The sequence below is a fragment of the Gavia stellata genome, chromosome 18 (genome assembly GCF_030936135.1).
Source record: "Gavia stellata isolate bGavSte3 chromosome 18, bGavSte3.hap2, whole genome shotgun sequence".
NCBI classification, from domain to species: Eukaryota; Metazoa; Chordata; class Aves; order Gaviiformes; family Gaviidae; genus Gavia; species Gavia stellata.
This window is the reverse complement of record NC_082611.1, coordinates 3,445,759-3,463,156: the sequence shown is the minus strand read 5'-3', so window position 1 is coordinate 3,463,156 and position 17,398 is coordinate 3,445,759. Positions and strand designations below refer to the sequence as shown.

Sequence of the window (17,398 nt, the reverse complement as noted above, 5' to 3'; positions counted from 1 at the left end):
CGCGCCGGCACGCGCGGGCCGGCGGGGTGGGTGCGGGCAGGGGGGCTGCGGCGGCGGGCGGCTCCGCTCCGCTCCTGCCCTTGAGCGGGTCGGGGCTCGGAGGCGGCTGTCCCGGGCGCTGCCCGCGGCCCGGCCGCCTCCCCGCCTCCCCTCGGCAGCGCGGGGGTCTCCGTCCCGGTCCCTCCCGGCGGCACGGGCCGGGGTCCCCCCCACCCCGCGCCGCCGGTTCCCCCCGAGGCGGTTGCGGCAGGGCCGGGCGGGGAGCGGGGGACTCTTCTCCGGGGTGACCCTTGCTCCTCCGCCGCACCCAGGCGTCCCGGCAGCCGCGGGAGCCTTTGCCCCGGAGGTGGAGGGGGGTGGCGGGGCCGGCAGAAGCCCCCGTTCCCCAAAACCCTCCCGTCCTGCGGGCTCTGCGTCCCCCGGGGGAGGCAGGACCCCGTCTGGAGTGACACCCCGCTGCTCCTCTCCCCCTCCGCAGGGCGACCATGGCCGAGTTCACGCACCGGCGGGGCAAGCGGCATGAGGACGGCGGGCTGGGCAGCGTCCTCGACCTGCTGTTGGCCAACGCCAGGCTGGTGCTGGGCGTCAGCGGCGCGGCCGTGCTCGCCATCGCCACGCTGGCCGTCAAACGGGTAAGGCTGGCGCGGCCGCCGTCGGGGCTCGGAGGACGGGAGCGGCCGGCCGGCCCGTGGAGGAGAGCCGCTTTGCTCCCTGGCCGTGGCGGGGGAAGATGCTGGCTGCTCCCGAGCTGCGGAGCTGGTCGCTTGAGTTTGGCAGAAATGCTGCCGGTGGCACGGAGCTGCCTGCTCCCACCCCACGCAGCCCTGCACCCTGTTTGCCCGGAACAGCAGACATTCGGGATGCGATGCCCCATCCAGAAAAGCACCTTGGGCTTAATTCACATTCGTGGCCCCCTGCGCTGGATCGTTGGCTAGTAGAAGCCCCGCGTGGGGCTGTATCTCCCCCTTAGTTCAGAGTGTGACTGTGGGGAAATGGTACAAAGATAATAACTTGTCCACATTGGTTTTCCTTCCGTCCAGCTGATAGACCGAGCCACCAGCCCTCGCGATGAAGGCGATCCCAAAGCTGAGCAGAAGACCCTCGAGGAGAGCTGGCAGGACTTGGCCTTGATCAAGGCGACGCCAAAACCCCTTAAGAAACAGAGAAGGGAAGACCTCAGCGAGCCTCTGCTCTCTCCAGCTCGGCCGCCGGCACCAGGTGAGGCTCGCGGTGTGCGTGCCGGCTCCCATCGCGGCCGTGAAGATCACCTTGATGTGCTCTGGGCCGGCTGCCCCGCTGTTCCTGGCAGTCTGGGAGCTCTGTGTTATTTTTAGCTCGGTGACCAGAAAGCCGACCCGATTGAGCCTACCCTCCTGGGAGGCTCCCGAGCCGCGGCCCCTTTTTAGGCAATGCCTGCGGTAACGGCACCTCTGATGCCGTCCTGGGTGCCTCGGCCACCGCGACGTGGTGGAGGCTGTCAGGGCTTTGTTTCCTCTGGAGTGGTGTCTGCTGTGCTCATTTTCTGGGTCAGCTCCGTCTAGAGGAAGGTGCGTTCAGGAGCTGCCGCAGATAAAGGCTGCCTTGTCCGGCTGCCTACAAAGACGGCATTTTTCCAAGTGGGAAAGCAGCCCAGCTCAGTAAAGGGCAGGTCCTGAGATACTGGAGCGGGATCGTTTGCAGGACTCGAGCCACCAGGCAGGCATCGGGGTAGGTTGGATCTGCCTGAGCACGGCAGGGGCAAACAGCGGGGCTGAGACTTGTAGGGACCCTCGCAGTGAGTCCCTTACCCGGCAGTGAGTCCCTTACCCGGCTGCTGGTGCTTAGCCCGGTTTATCCATCTCTAGCTGGGGGGTGAGGCCGGGTGCTGTCAGGGTTTGAGGTTAGTTTGGGCTCTGCCTTGGCTGAGAAGCGTTGTGAACGTCAGAGGACTCGGTGGTGGCCCTCTTGGCAAGGTCAGCCTTGTGTCCAGAGAGGTGGGCTGAGAGCGGAGCACCCAGCTTGTGCCTCCCGCCTTGGCTGTAGGTTGCAGATGATCTGCTGAGAGCTGTGACTTCTCCCTCCCCTCTGCCCCATCCCCTTCTGACAGAGCCCAGGGTCTGCTCTGGCCCTCCGGAGACTCCGCGGGTCGAAGCCAGCCCTCCACGCTGCCTCACGCTGCAGGAGAAGCTCCTCTCCCACTACAGCAGCCGCCTGGCCGTGCCCGAGGCGCAAGCGTCCCTCGCCCCGCAGCTGGCCAGGAGCATCTGTGCCCAACTGCAGAACTTCCTGCGGAGCAAGTGCCCGGAGCTGCCCTTCGGCAGCCTCTTCCTTGACGGTCCCCTGCTTGATGGCCTCGGGGCTCTGGCGGACGACCACGTCTACCTCATGCTGCCAGTGGTCCTCGACGCCATGCTCTGGAGCCTCATCCCGGGAGAGGACACTGTGGTGAGGAACCCCCAGTACTGGCTGATCAAGAGGACTGATCTGGAGTATTTCCCTCGTGGGCGCAGCCCCTGGGACAGGTTCATCGTGGGCCGGTATCTCTCCTCCAACGCGCTCAACGAGACCCTCCACAAGATGCTGGTGGCCTCCATCAACTGGCCTGCCATAGGCAGCCTGCTGGGGAGCGTCATCCACCCGGTCGTTGCCTCCCAGGAGCTGAAGCTGGAAGTCAAACACCATCAGGTTGAGCTGAGCATCACCCTTTTCCCAGTGGTGGAAATGGAGGACAAGATTCTTCTGGCTGCTCCTCCTGAAGGACTGGTGGAAAACCTCTGGCTTGAGAGCTTTTACAGGGCAGAGGTCTCAAAGGTGAAGGAGCTGGATGCCGGTGACTCCGGGGCTCGGCAGCACTGCCTCCGCATCCTGAACGGCATCTGCAAGAGCCATCCCGCCCTGCACAAACTGAGCGGCAGCCCCTTGACCCATGTGGTCCTTCACCTCAGTGCCACCAGTTCGGACTGGGCAGAAGAAAGCCTTGCCGACAGGTTCCAGCAGGTGCTTGAGGAGCTGGTCGGCTACCTGGAGAAAGGGGTCCTGCCTTCCTATTTCAACCACAAAATCAACCTCTTCTGCCAGCTGTTGGAAGAGGAAATCGATGAGATGGGCTTCATGCTCTACAGGGCCATATCTGAGCCAGAGCTCCTGCTGAAGGAGAAATGACCGGTGCGTTGGGAGCTCCTGGACGTAGGGAGTTCCTTGCCCTTTTGCTGCTCCCCATTGTGAGGGTTGCAATGCTTCTAGTTGACTAGTCAGTAAGAGGTAAAGTTCTTGCACTTTATGAGGAAAAAAAAAAGTATTTCCTGTTTGAATAAAACGTGCCTGCATGGAGGTGGGTGTTGGCGTAAGGAGCCTTTCCCTGGGAGGCTCTGCTGAACCCGGGGTGAGTGCAGCCCACACCTCGAGTACCTACAGGTGAGTCCCGTCCACTGGGCGTTGGGAGCCGCCGTGAAGTGTGTTTGGTCTCTGGTTCCCAGTGTCCTCTGCCTGTCCCAGCCTGCGGTCACAGCTCTTGGGCTCCCCTCATGCTCCAAGACCAGCTAGAGCTGGAGGGGAGCGGTTCCTTGCTGCGTCCTGCAGACCCCATGGGGTGCAGTGTCCCCTTGGACACTTGGTCTTACTGTGCCATGCCTTCAGCCAGCTTTTGGGACAGGGTGGGAGCCTCATCCGTCTGCAGGATACTGCCCGAGCGATGACCCAGGTGGTTGTCTGGGCACTTCAAGGTACAGTCATAGCAAATAGGGTTGTGGGTTTATTCTTTGGAAATCCTTTCAGCTGCCAAAAGGGGTGAGCTCAGCCCTACCTCTTCGTTCTGCCAGTATCGGCTCTGCCCTGAGGAAGGGGCGTGCTTCCAGCACAGCACCGGGGCTTCGTGGCCCTTGTCCCACAGCGGTGTTTTGCTGGAAGATGTCCTGAAAAAGGCGGTGGCAGGAAGAGAGCTGGTGACTCCTGGGAGGCTCCTGGTATTGCTCCCTTGGTGGCGGCGGCAGCAGGGCTGTGCGTTCCCTCACCGGCGGGTGGGTCGCTGCCAGCGTCCGTCTGCGGGTACTTGCTGCTGTGCAACGAACCACAGCGTCCCCTTCCAGTCTGTCCAGGGACCTTTTCACACATGTGTTGCTGCTGTCTTGAGGTCCTGTTCCCCCGGAGCCCCATGGTATGGGGCAGGAAAGTAGGACAGGGATGATGCTCTGAGCAGAGCGCTTGCAAGAACGGAAGTGGTTTATGCTTTTTATTAAGAAGGTATGTTTTATTTGGGTATTTTGTTTTGGTTTTTTCCTTTGAGTGGCTGCTAATAGGCTTTGGTTCTGGCTGTAGTCCTGGGGCAAAGGAACGCATCCTTATATTTAATGGGAAGAACTGTTTTTGCACACTGGTGGAGATGGAGAAATCCTGTGGACTTCAGTGTGAGCAGTTGTTGTGTTTAGTTTTCTTTACAGCTTTCATCTTGTTTATGGGAGGAAAAAAAACCTGCTTTTCCTCCAGCCTGAAGATTACTTAGTTTGTTCCTCCAAACCACTTCCCAGGTGTCAGCGATGAGAATAAACCTTCCCTGTGTATACTGGTTCTCTCGTGTCAGCTCCGTTTTGTCTCCTTTCCCATGGTAAGGGCTGAAGCGATGCTCCAGCTGCGGCAGCATGCCCGAGAACCACCCAGCGCTGCCCAGGGCATCCCCTGCCGCGCAGAGAGCTTGGCGGTGGTCAGACCCCATCCTGCAAGGCCTTCCTCCTCCTCTTCCAAACCCCTATGCCTGCAGAGCGCCTGGCTGCAGTACGTGAGCCACCCGGACACTGAACTTGTGCCATTTACCCAGCGGCTCGCACAGCTCGGCTGCCTGAATGCTGACCAGGGTTAGACCAGTAAAGCTGATAATGGCTGATGCCATCAGCAACGCTTAACCTGCTGCCTGTGTGCTACACAAATGCTTTCCGCTGCTGTTGCCATTCAGAGGCTGCTGCCTGGGCTTCTGCCGTGCTTTCGCCAGCTCAGTGATTGCATTACAAAGCCTCGTCATCTTGTTATTTTAGCCGGCAGGTCTGTATTTTTAGGGCTCAGCTGTTAATCGTGGGAGTGAGGGGTACAGGGAAATGCAACCTGAGTTCTCCTGACCTTACTCCATAGATTCAGGCCCAACAGTGATGGACTGCTGCAGCGTTAAAGGCTCTTTTCTCTCTCGTGCAGACCTTAAAGCGAACCTGTGCTGCTGTGGTTTCCTCTGCTTCGTGCTACCCTGTAGAAAGCGCTGCAGCCTCCTGCCCACCCTGGCTGCTCCGTGTGCTGCATGTCACCTCACTACTGACCCCGGGGAACTGCTCTGTGTCCCAAAGGAGCAGGGTCCTGAGCAGCAGCAGAGACCCTGGGGGAAAAACTGAACGCTGTCCTCTGGCAGAAGAGGACACAGGAATCTTGTGGGTCTACTTGCTTTGATGTACAGAGGAAGCCCAACAGAGAGGGAGGAGGTAGCCTGGCTTCCCAGGGAGTTCAGTCTAAACTAAATGCAGGGAAACAGAACCTCCCTTCAGTTCAGCCAGCTGTCTGTCTGGCCCTGGGCAGCAAGACTACAGCAGATGCAGCTGGTGAGATAAAACCACTTTCCCAACCCTCTGCAGCTAAATAACTGCAGCAAGTTTCTGCCAAGAAAGCTTCTGCATTGTTCAGATGAGTGAGTGGAAAGAGCGAGATTTGGGTGGATGCTTTTATGGTAATAGCTTAACTATTTTAAGTAGGAAGAAATAATAAGGCAGAGTTAAGATGTCACTGTATCAAATTTAAAAATTAAATAATCTTTTAATAAGAAACTTAATAGTTTGACAAAAATAACTTCCATTAGCTAGCAGCATCACAGAGGCATGTCTCAAGGTTTGAGGAAGAACTCCGTTTCAAATTCCAGAACTGTCTAAAATGAAGGCTTTTCCTGAGCACTCCAGCTGAGCTTCCCTTTCAGGGCAAGCACCAGATCCAGCTTCTCTGCACCCTGGCCCTCCTTCCCTGGCAGGGACAACCAAGGTAAGGGGTATGGCACTGCAACAAAAAAGAAAGGGGAATGTTGCTCAGGTAACATCAACTTAGAAAGCAACTTAAAATAAAAATTCCACACTGTGGAAAGCCAGGGACTGAGAAGAGCTAAGCAGCCTGCTGTCTGTCCTAATGGCTGCGATCCAGCTCTTCCTCGTCTAGAAAGGCTGCACACAACCACCACCACAGTGGGAGCTGCAGGTGGACTAGATCCAGTGCTGTTTTCTCTGCAGGATTCAGTTTCCAAATGCTTCCTTGAAATGTTTAGACTATCCCAATCTGCTCAGCAGAAGAGGAGCTGGAAACAAAGGCTGACACCAGTAGTGCAACCACCTTTCAAAGCTGGTTGAACCCTCATAACGCATGTGTGAGGATGGTATCCCTTAGCAGGAGCAGCCTGCAACCAGCCCTTCCAGAAAACACTGAAGATGCTTGTTTCTAGACTCCAGTTCCTTTCAGCAGTAGTTGCTCCCATAGCAGCTCACAATCCTGGACCTTTTAGGCTCTTGAGATGTCCATCCAGGCTCAGCGGGTTTGAGGGCAGGTTTTCCTAGTGTGGCCAGGCTGGTGGCAAATGCTACAGGTCCGTGGTTTCTTGGCGGTGGCTTCTGAGGAGAGACTGCTTGGTCTCTTGGCTTTACTTCCCAACCCTCTTGAGTTTCCACTGTTGCCAAAGTGGTTCAAAGAGACATCTCCAGAAGGCCCTAGAGAGAAACAACCTGCATTTAAGTACCTTTGAAAGTACAAGTAGATGAGAAACAGAAGATAAGTTCAAAATGGCAGATCAAGGATTTTACTATCCCAGCCACTCAGATTATTCCTGAAACTACACTTGCTTCAGATTTGTCTGAATAGTTAAATGTTACCCATTTGTCTTGCAGCATCAGGGAAATGTGGGAACAGAACAGGGGAAAGCGATCTGCCTCGTTGCATGCTCTGGTCTACAGCTGAAGCAGAAACAACAAAACATGCCAGGGTAAAACTTGGTTTAAGTAGTTTTGAAAACTTGATTCTATCCCTTTAGGCCCAAATGTCTAAGGAGGAGGCGGCCAGCACTGAAGATCTCTCTCGGACCACATCCCCCATCTCTATACTTTGCTTACTGTCCCTTTGTGTCAGTGCTCTTTTTTTTCACATCCTTATTTTGTGATTTTTTTTTTTATGGGTACTTGTTTTCAGCATCTTTTCACAGCAGCCACACTCAGTTTCTCAGCTCTGATCAAAGCTTTGGACGGACTTGGCCTTTCATCGCATTCCTAAACTAGGGCAGAGGGAGCAGCACAGCTTCCCTGGCATGACAGAATGGGGTTTAAGAGCTCCAAAAGTGGTGCCATTGCTTCAACTCTGTACCAAGTCGGTAACAGCTCTCACAAAGCTGAGCACCATAATTTGAGAGGACAAATTCCCAAAGAAACTGTTGAGAAGACTGCTGGGCTTTATCCAACAAGTCACGGACAGACAAATGCTCAAGCTTACTGCACGCAGAAGCATCCTGCTCGGAGCTCAGCAGATGTGTGCTACGAGGACATATCCTGCTAGCACTTGGAAAGGTAAGCCAGACTCAGTTGTTACAAGCAACATTTGAAGTGCTATAACGCTGCTGACAGATGTTCTAAAGACAAGCCTGAAGTCTGTGAAATGTATGAGTTGCTCCAAGAGCTGTCATGCTGTGTTAGCATTACGCATCTGTGAGAAGTGTGTTCAGTTTAGCTTCAAGAACAGCCTCCAATGCCTGTGTCTCACCCCAAGCCCAGCCTTACCTGGTGCCACGTTTTCATCTGCCCACTGGAAGAAGCCGCACTGCTGCTCTCGGGGTTTAGAGCAGGTGTGGAACTGTCGCCCTTTGTTGGGCCCATCCTTTTGGACGGTGCGCGTGACAGCTGGCTGGTCGCACTTGCAGACTGTGCTGCCTCCTGAGTTGGAGCTGTTGCTTCCAAAGAGCTCTGGGCCTCTCCCTCCTCCTGAGCGCTGAAATCCTGCTGGGCCCCTTCCTGCAAAGGGCTGGGGTAGCGCAGAGCCCCGTGGAGTCGCGTTGCTTCTGTCGTCTGACTGCTGATCAGCCCAGAGAAAAAAGTTGCAGGTACCGGCGCTGCATTTGTAAAACTGCCTGCCTTGATTGGGCCCTTCTTTGCGCACAGTTAACAGCAGGGCTTCGTTCCCGCAGTTGCACACCACTGCGTTATTCCCATCATCTGGAGCAGCTGAAGGAGCAGGCCTAGGTGTTCTCGTTGAGCTCAAGGAGAGTAGATGTCCTGGTGCCAGGTTTGTGGTCCCCCTCACGTGCCTGTTTTCACCACTAGCTCTATTAAAGGAGTTGTTGACCTGCAAGTGATTAGCTTGCTGGCTGGCTGACGATGCAGGTTGGGATGACCTGTGTAAATACTTCAGGTCCAAGAGCTCTTTTAGCATCTCATCACAGCCTCCGATGCAACCAACAAACTCCAGGGGCATCATGGGTGGAACACTGCCTCTCTTGAATTTAAACTTCAGTCTAAAAGGAAAGGAAGAATGGAAGTCTCCCAGTTCATAACTTCTCATCAACAGACCTCGATGTGGACTTGATTTTTTATTTTTTAAATTCTGCTATGCTTAAATGGGTTTCCCCAACCCCTCTTCTTTCTATCCCCAAGCCATGAGAGTGCTGCTCCAGCTTTCCAAGACTGGAATGGAAAAGGGTTGCCCAGCCTAGCCCACGGAAGTCTCTGGCCCTGATGGCTAACATGTAAGGAGGGGCTAGATTTCCCCAAGGGATAACTGGTATGACCTACCTGTGAACTGGATGTGGTTTACACACAGCACAGACGCTCTCGTCCCTGGCCACATCCAGCACAAAATCAGGAAACCAGACCGCAGTTTTACAGGCTGGATAGCCCGTGCAGCTGAGATAGAACCTGCCATGGGACACAGGCACCAGATGCGGCAAAGTCAAGACAGTGATCTGTTCTCCCGTCTTCTAAGCAGTCAGAAATTGTCAAAACAACTATTTATAAGGGCAAATACATACTTGAGAGAAAGGTTCAGCTGAGTCCACACAGCTTATGTAGCTGGTGGAGTTAGCTAGCTGCAGCCCAAGTTTTCATGCTTGCTGCAGAGGGGAGGTAAACAAACAATGCCTAGAAAAAACAAACCAACACAGAAAGCTACTTTCTACAACAGGGAAGATCACCAACCCGCCATTCTTCTTAGTCTTCAGGACCATATCATTGTTGCACTGTGGACACTTCCGAACGGAAACGGGCATTGCTGGGTAGACGTCCTCTTGCTCTGCAATTTCTGTGGCTTCTCCAAAATACTGAGCCAGGGCCTGGTCCAACCTATAAAAAAAACATGCAGAGCATCCTGTGTGTCTCCTCTGCAAAAAGCAATTGGGCACTGCAGTGAATTAGCGCCTGCTGCCATCCACCCAGCCCCTCTGAGCTTCTCCACGAATATGTTGATGCAGCACCACGCCTCTGGAACAGGCTAGGTATGGGTACAACATGAAAGAGGTCAGTGCATGTTGCTGTCTCCTTCAGCCAGCTCTGAGTTTCATCTTAAGGGTTTAAACCAAGATGAGCAGTTAGTTGGCACCAACTCATGACAGTGTGCCAGGCTGCGAGTCATGCCTTCCCATGCAAATGCCTACACACACTGGGCAGAGCTCCAGGGAAAGTGTGACAAGATCCCACTCCAGGCTGAGCCCCAGATGACAAGCTAGCGTCTCCCAGAACAGCAAATCAAACAGAAGAGGGCAAAGACAGGACTCACTTGTTGGCTCTGGCCACAGCTTCGATGAAGACTTGCTTGTACTTTTGGACCTGCTGCTGCAACACTGCAGATTTGTCTTTCTTCCCCTCACAGATGAGTTTCAGATCAGCTTCCAGCTCAGCTCGAAGGTCAGGCTTGGACATCTCATAGCCCATGGAATCATAGCCTGAGGAACATACTGCACGGTAAGCGAAAGGAAGGAGCAAGTAAGGAACTTGCCATCTTCCTAATGGGCACTGCCCTTACCTTCAACCAACCCCATGCCCAGGTGGCCTGGGAGGAAGCGCTGATCCGCTGTAAGACCCACATACATCCGCGTCTTAATTGTCTCAATGTGCTCAGCATGAGTGGCGTCAGTCCCTGAAAGCAGACAGGTTGTTAGTTGAATTAGGTGGCAAGAAATGATTTCCCCTGTGCCTACTGCAGAGTGCAAGGTGCTAAAGGGACAAGGAGACAACTTACGGTCAGGAGCAGCACTGCCCTCATGTCCCACTGGCACTGAGGCAAACAAGGCGCTGGCAGGCATACCCTCAACCCTAAATTGCACATCTCCCTAGGTACTGGGGGCACACTGCAGACTCCTTAGGATCTTTGGACTTTGCCTGCAGGTCTCTACTATCCCTTTGCTCTGTATATTTAAGTGATTTCTTATCTGAAGTGACATTTAGGGAATTCCCTACTCTGAGGGTGGGACAGAACTGGTGTTAGAGAAGTTAAGAAGCTTATGAACAAAGCTCTCCCAAGAGCGAGAGGCCACGCTGCCAATACTGACCAATGCCATGTTTCTCCATGAGAGCAATGAGATCCGCTTCTGTGAGGAGCAATGGAGGGCTGGTTTCCCCATCCACCATCTCCACTGTAGTGGGCTGAAAGCGAGACCCTTTCTGATACAGTGGGATAACCTGAAGGGAAGGAGAATCACTTTGAAATGGCCTTCTGGTCCATTCACTGAAGACAAAATGTCATGCTAACAGCAGGTCAGTGCAGTAATAGAGCAGCACGCTGTTCTGGGGGAGATCCAGTCTCAGGGTCCTCAGGATTAGGCAATAATCAATCCGCTGCCAGAGGCACCACAGAATAGCAATTGCAGCTTCTCTAAGTGAGTAAAGTCAACCCCACAGCCCTGTATGATCTCTGCTGTGGTGTCAGAAGGGGAAGAATCTATCCAAAGCTGGCACAATAAAGCTGCATGGGTTTTCCGCAGAGATGGCTCTGAATGAAACAGCCAGCGGGTCAGAAATTGTGAAAGGATGTTCTGTAGAGGGGTCTGAAGTTGGCAATGAAGCGCAACTTTAAACTCCAGGTACTTCAGCCTCTCCCATCTACATTATTCAAAGGTATTACCTTATCACTCCACTTCTCATAAGGATAGACTTCCAGATAATTTCGGGCCAGGATCATTAGTCCTTGAGCAATGAATCGCTCATTAGCAATGTCGATCTCCACAGTTGTTTCCTGTCCCTTGGCATCTTGAGAGCAGCAAGCCAAGAAATGGCGCACGATGAATTCATATAGTCTCTGCTCATTGCCCTAATATCAAACAGTAAAAGAGGGTCAGAGTTTCCTCCTGTGTTAATGAGATGTCAAGAAATATTAGCGAGATCTCAGGTGAGGATACTGTGCTACTGACCATATTATTAAGACTTGTATCTTTATTTATCAAGCAATACAAACCATCCAGTTACCTCTCCCTTTGTTAAACTCACCTGCAGGCTGGCAGTGTATTTTGTGGGGTGAATGGGAGGGTGAGCCTGATCTGATTTGGTTCCACTCCGAGGGGTTGGCCCACCCTGATCCAAAATCCTCTGTGCAAATGCTCCCCAGTTGGGGTCCTGTGTTTGCTGTTGTACTAAGGCAGAGAGGTTCAGCTCCTTGGGGAAAATGTTGGTCTCAGTTCGGGGGTAGCTGATGAACCTTAAGAAGAAAGACAGAAGAGCTCTTTAAGAGGTGCTCCAAGACGCTTCCCATTTTGGACTAAAGGCTATTTATTTTTGAAAGAATTAAGTTTACCAAGCCAAGTCGTGCTTTCTTACCCTTGAGTATAGAGTTTTTCTGCTATTCTCATGGTTTCCTTTGCGTTTATTTTCAGTTTGCGGGAAGCCAACTTCTCAAGTTCCTGTGTTGGGCGGAGCCAGGAAAAAAACCCAAATATTTGTGCATAATTCAGAGTGGTGAGTAAAATATCTGTTCAAAGCTTCTTTCGGATAAGTCCTTTCAACATAGTTCAAACGTACCACAGTGTCCAGGGGCAGGGGCCTCCATTTACTCTTTGGCTTGCTCCCAACCTCAACAACAGTTGCTACTGGATCCTAAACACAGAGTAAGCAAAATGCAAAACCTCCTTTAGGAGTTTACACAAACTGTTCTTTAAATGTCTTGAGTGAGATGGATGCAGGAAATGTTTGGCTGATACTGGATTATACAATTATTTACAAGCTTTCCTACCTCCATACACATCTGGTAAAGGACAAGGCACGCTGTGTGATTAAAGAGCCGGTTCCTCTTCCAGTTGAAGACCACACTGCCATCTTCATGATCATGTGTCACTGTGTTGAACAACAGATCTGAGTGATACAGTAGTAATACAATGGAAATGCAGCAGAGGCAGTGAGGCCACACTATTGGGAAACCTTTCTGTTCTGCTTAGTGGTCGTGGCAAAGGAAGAGGAAACTACCTCTGCAGCATTGTCTGTTTGTTACCCTGACGTTTTTCCTCTCTATACACGTCAAGCCCTTTAAGATGGAGCCCAGGACTCGCTTTCCCCAAGCATACCTTTTATTTTATAGAAGGCTTCGGGAACAAAGGCCTGGATGGCTTTAAAGCGTTCAACTACAAACCCCAGCGTTGGGAACTGGCAGCTACCATAGCTGATCAGCTGATCTGCTAAAATATCAGGGAAGATCTTCCGGAGCCTCAGCGTCTGGAATCTGGTGAAGGCAGCACCTGAGAAAACAAAACGGACAGCAGAACAGAATAATAACGACATTGAAGGATAATCACAACACTTCAGATGGTTCTTTTTGATACTCTATTAATTTTACTCTTAATATTCAGTTGCAGAAGCCTGTCAGTGCTGCGTGAGCTATAAACCTAACATTTGCTTCAAAGAGCATGTTTCCAGTAAAACATGAGATGTGAGTTAGTTGTATCTGAGCTAAAAAATCAGATTTACGATACTACAGAGGGCATTTCTGTTTTGTGTTGAGGCTACAGTAACAGATGATTCCTAAATACCCCTTGCTGGGCTTTAACAATGTGCATTCAATGTGGTTAGACGAGAAGCTAGGAAGAGCCTGATGGCTGGCTACCTCATTTGTACAGCAGTCTAAGGGAGTTCAAGTATTTATAGACAATAAGCTACACACTGATAAGAAAGCTGTCCCCAGCCTACCTACCACACTCTTGCTCACTTCCCTTTAGTAGTGGTGTATGCAGCAGCTCAGGCCTGGCAGCCTGCTCTCACCTCCAGTGCGTGTTTACATACCTATCCTGAGGTCCAGCTCCTGCCTGACATCAACGGCATCACTGGTTTTTTGATCTGGTTGGGTAAGGTTCTCGCAGGCTGTTCTGACAGCATGAAGCGTAATCTCTGAAAAACGGGCTCGGAAAATCTGGAGGTTTGGCTTTACTGTCAGACACAAAAGAAAAAGAAATCAAAGAGCTACTCAAACACCAATGGAAAGGAGCAACTAATGAACGGCTATCTTCAAAAGAGTATGCTGTCAACCTATTCTATAGCTTTCCAATAGCTGAATATATTTACGGTCTATCAGCGCCACATATTTATCAGAACTACAGTCAACATATTTAACCTGGACACAGTAAGATTGAGAATATGCCTCTGTTACAAGATCTCCGAGCAGCGATACCTGTTAAATCAGCACTTTAATGGAACTCAGGCTGATGAAGAAGATGCTCTACGCACCAGCTTTGCAAACGTGAATTATCTCAAAGCCAATATTCTCTCCTTCTCGATCGCAGTCAGTCCAGATCACCAAAGCTTGGCACTGCTGGACTTCTCGTTCAAGGGTTCTCTGAGATGAGAAAACAATGCAGAGTGAGACATACCAGGCCACTTGCTTTGTCATTTAATTTTAGAATGACTCACTAACTGAACATGAAATGCAACGCGTATCCATGGAGATAGATTGTTGCAATAACATTTTGTAATTTTGTCTCTCATGAGATTAGGCAGCTTTCAAAAGAATTGAGTCATTTATTTACTGTTAAAAACCATGGCTTGGATTGGATTGTACCACAATCTGTTTTCTGAAAATGTCATTTTTTGTAAAATCGAGATGCAATTACCAATTCCACTTTGTTGGAAAAAAACATTTCTACTTTTAGCAAAGTAGTTGTTCCTTTACTGCACTAACTGTACACGAGCAGGAGACTTTCAATGTCACATATGAATGGCATATATAGTCCTAGGAAATGCAGGAGGAATTTGCTGAAGTCTAGAACTTGGACGTTAAGGACAAAGGTACAATCCTCTTTCTGTCTGAGACAATATTTGTAGAACTGACCTCTGAACTCAGAGTTTCAGGGGAACTCTTAAAAACAACGTACCTTGATATCCATGTAATTTTCAGGGCAATACTTCTCAATTTCAGCATCAAAAAGAGCTAGAGGGTTGCAGCTATGCCTGGTAAACAGAGGGTAAGCAGTGTGTATAATAAAAACTAAAACATATGTTGTGAGACACTAACTGGTGCTGTCTTGCGAGGAAGTGCTGTTCAAGTACTGGAATTAATAATACATTTTATTACAGGCCTCGTCTTAGACAACTTAAGAGTTCACATGAAATACTGAGTTACGCTTAAAAGCAATAGAAACAAAAAGCAACCAGAGAAAACAGCAAGTCTGGAAGGCAGCCCTAAACAAGCAACTTCTCTTATTTCAAGCAGGGAGAACAAAGGGGAGGGAAGACAGAGAAAGCGCCTCACTTCCCAGGACAACTCCTAGCTGAACAAAGAACACAAAAACATCAATCAAGTATTGGAATCAGTTTAATTCCTTGGGCCTGCCTTAATGTATTTTTAACCAGTATTATGACTTCGAGGGTTTTTAGCGCTCTGAAGACAGTAATTTGAAACAGTATTCTAACTATTCGATATAAAATTTGGTGCTCATCACCCTGCTCTGCAGGCAGTGTCAAAGTCTCTCCCTGCTCCCTAGTCTTTGAACTCGCAGTGCCCCACTCAGCTCAGGGTTGAAAGCAGAAGATGACAGCCCCCCTTCCTGCGAGGGGCTACTAAGTACCAACCATTTGCGAAACGGCAGCTTAAAATCATGAGCCAGTAAGTGTCCCGACACGGACGTCATCACCATAGTAACATTCTGCAAGAGACAGAGCAAGGTAATTAGTGCCCATCATTTTCTAAAAACTACCCACAGCCCCAAGATCTTGATGCAGTTCTCAATCTACACAATCAGTGACACCTCCCTCCTGCTAATATATCGTAACAAGCTCTTCTCTCTACTGACAGCTAAATCTATGGCCTCAGTTTTTGTAGGAAGCTCCCAATTCTAAATAGCAACACATTTTTGACTGATACAAAACCAGAAAGTTGAAAGACTTAAAGCAACAAAACAGGTCAGTGGTTGAGCCAAGAAAAGAACATCTGACTTTTCCTCATCTTTGGACAAAATGTCCCCGTCACTGGATACGCGTTTCATAACTTCTGACGAATGGCTTTTAATAATTATTATTTTGCACTTCTCTAATCCAGCAGTAGAATGAAAAAAAACTCTACCTGGCCAAACATCTGGTAGTCGTATTCGTAGATCTTGTTGAACTTGGAAAACCCTTCTCTCTAGAAGGAAAAGGGAAGTTCCTGAGTTTCTGGCTCTTAACAGAAACCAAACGTGTTCTGCTTCGCTTTATACAGGCTGATAGGGCAGAGTACAGAGAAGCATGGGGCAAGTGAAAATCAGGTACTGTAGCTAATGGAAATTGCAGCAGGGTGAATGGAAATTGCCTGTATCTATATGGAGACACTGAAACGGTGCTTTCCAACGTAAGAGTGTTTTAAACCATGCCTGAAGGGGATCCCAGGGTTATCACCCCACCGATAGCGACAACAGAGAGTGGGGAACAGATTTGTTTAATGGGGCTGGCCAGTTATATTCATGACAAACAACTGTCCTGGTTCCAAAGGACAATTAGTGTGCCAGCTCTGGGTCCCCAAGACTACCCTCCACTTAACTGAGACTCATGGAAGTTACTAGATTGGGTATTTGCTGCTTTTTCTACAGAAGCAGGATGGTATTTTCCTTGATTGGGACTGTCAGCACTCAGGTTCTCAATAACACCTTTCATTCAAATATACTGTGGTCTAGAAGCACCTTCTAGTTCCTTAGCTTGGAAATATCAAGTAATTATGCAAACCATTAAAGGTCACAAAACAAAGCAGCAGAGAGGAGAGATCTTTGAACTCCTCTTCTCCAAACCACAGACCATCTTTGCTTTGTTATGTGAACTTCAGTAAACCCCTGACGCTTGCTGACGCTGCAGAAGCGGTGCTTTTTGACTGGGAAATAGACGCCAACAGATGGTTTCAGTTCCTGAAGCCTTACGTATACACTGCAAGGCTAGGAAGGACACAGGGAGCCCTCACTGTGGAGCTCAGCGCCTGGAGAAGGCAGTTCGGGTGGCGGGAGCACAGCTGGGGGGCTGAATTCCAACAGGACTTAAGTCACAAGGAAAAGGGGTCCAAGACTCCCAAATACATTTGGGCAAGTGGTGTTTGTCCACAAAAGAAAGCTGTTCTTGTACCCTCGCACGGTCAGAAGTGGCCGGAGACAAAAACAGTGCAAGACGTTGCACATGCTGATGCAAACTGCCTGTGCCAAGCTCTGCAGAGCAGGCCGGGACTACCACACAAGACACAGACTACACCCGAGATCAGGACTGTGCTGCACAGTGGCCCTGCTGAGCTGACCCTCTCCAGCCACCGCAGCCAGACCTGTATGCGTATCAGGAAGCGGTAAGGAGATGTGGTGTATTCCTACCCGTCGCATTCTGCTGTTGGAGAGCAGATCCGCAATCCCTCGGGCAGCATCATTCTTCTCAGCCACGCACAGGACCTTCCGGATCCTCTGCAAAGCCATATCCTCCGCAGCCCGGGAGAAGAGACGCCAGGGCTGCGGCAGCATCCTGACCCCGCAGCTAGCAAAGAGCCTCGCTTGAAAATTCATTACAAGAGACGGCGGCAGCTCCCGCAGGGCCAAGGCATGCTGCTGTGTCCTCGCCCCGTGGCCCGATCCTGCCGAGGATGGAGAGCGATCGCTCAGTGTCCCCCGCACGGCCCTGGTCAGCCTTTAACCGGCGACCACGGGAGGACCCAGGGCGTCCTCTGCCCGGCTGCCCCGGCGCCATTCGCGGCGCAGCCCACTCAGAGCTGCACGGAGCTGGAGAAGGCTTCTCCCCCCCCTCAGAAACAGCCACCCGGCGGGTCCTGCCCGCCCCCGGCCCCCGGCAGGGCCCCCGGCCCCCTCCCGCCCTGCCAAGGCCTTCCCTCAGGCCGGGGCTGCCCCCCGCCCACCGCAGCCGGGTCAGGGCAAGCCCCCCACCACCCCCGACCCCGGCCGGGCTCTCCTCACCCGGGGCACCCCCTTCCCCTCCCCGACCCCCCCGGTTCCCCTCCCGGCTGGGCT

At 51.5% G+C, this 17,398-nt stretch overlaps 2 protein-coding genes across 2 annotated transcripts; one reads left to right on the top strand and one right to left on the bottom strand.

Moving 5' to 3' along the window:
- The first annotated feature begins 389 nt into the window (after positions 1 to 389).
- MIEF2 (mitochondrial elongation factor 2) lies at positions 390 to 4,542 on the top strand. The gene is made up of 3 exons (XM_059826367.1): positions 390 to 632; positions 1,041 to 1,218; positions 2,087 to 4,542. The coding sequence occupies exons 1-3, from the start codon at positions 486 to 488 to the stop codon at positions 3,139 to 3,141; spliced, it is 1,380 nt and encodes a 459-aa protein (XP_059682350.1). The 5' UTR covers positions 390 to 485; the 3' UTR covers positions 3,142 to 4,542.
- A 1,260-nt stretch (positions 4,543 to 5,802) lies between these two features.
- On the bottom strand, positions 5,803 to 16,967 carry TOP3A (DNA topoisomerase III alpha). Its single transcript, XM_059826230.1, has 19 exons — positions 16,754 to 16,967; positions 15,496 to 15,555; positions 15,006 to 15,079; positions 14,309 to 14,384; positions 13,665 to 13,773; positions 13,224 to 13,367; positions 12,512 to 12,682; positions 12,184 to 12,284; positions 11,973 to 12,047; positions 11,772 to 11,854; positions 11,445 to 11,652; positions 11,083 to 11,268; positions 10,511 to 10,640; positions 9,985 to 10,098; positions 9,739 to 9,904; positions 9,162 to 9,305; positions 8,760 to 8,882; positions 7,752 to 8,482; positions 5,803 to 6,695 (listed from the first exon to the last, which is right to left on the bottom strand). Exons 1-19 carry the CDS (start codon positions 16,937 to 16,939, stop codon positions 6,517 to 6,519), a joined length of 3,060 nt encoding a protein of 1,019 aa, XP_059682213.1. The 5' UTR covers positions 16,940 to 16,967; the 3' UTR covers positions 5,803 to 6,516.
- Between the last annotated feature and the right edge of the window lie 431 nt (positions 16,968 to 17,398).

What these genes read in the sequence shown, in the direction of transcription:
- MIEF2 (XM_059826367.1), top strand. Translation starts at nt 486, where the DNA reads ATGGCCGAGTTCACGCACCGGCGGGGCAAGCGGCATGAGGACGGCGGG. An exon ending in CCACGCTGGCCGTCAAACGG is followed by an intron (nt 633 to 1,040) that starts GTAAGGCTGGCG and finishes CCTTCCGTCCAG; the next exon opens with CTGATAGACCGAGCCACCAG. An exon ending in AGCTCGGCCGCCGGCACCAG is followed by an intron (nt 1,219 to 2,086) that starts GTGAGGCTCGCG and finishes CCCTTCTGACAG; the next exon opens with AGCCCAGGGTCTGCTCTGGC.
- TOP3A (XM_059826230.1), bottom strand. Translation starts at nt 16,939, where the DNA reads ATGAATTTTCAAGCGAGGCTCTTTGCTAGCTGCGGGGTCAGGATGCTG. An exon ending in GCTGTGGCCAGAGCCAACAA is followed by an intron (nt 9,306 to 9,738) that starts GTGAGTCCTGTC and finishes TTTTTTTTATAG; the next exon opens with GTTGGACCAGGCCCTGGCTC. An exon ending in AAGACTAAGAAGAATGGCGG is followed by an intron (nt 8,883 to 9,161) that starts GTTGGTGATCTT and finishes GTCCCATGGCAG; the next exon opens with GTTCTATCTCAGCTGCACGG.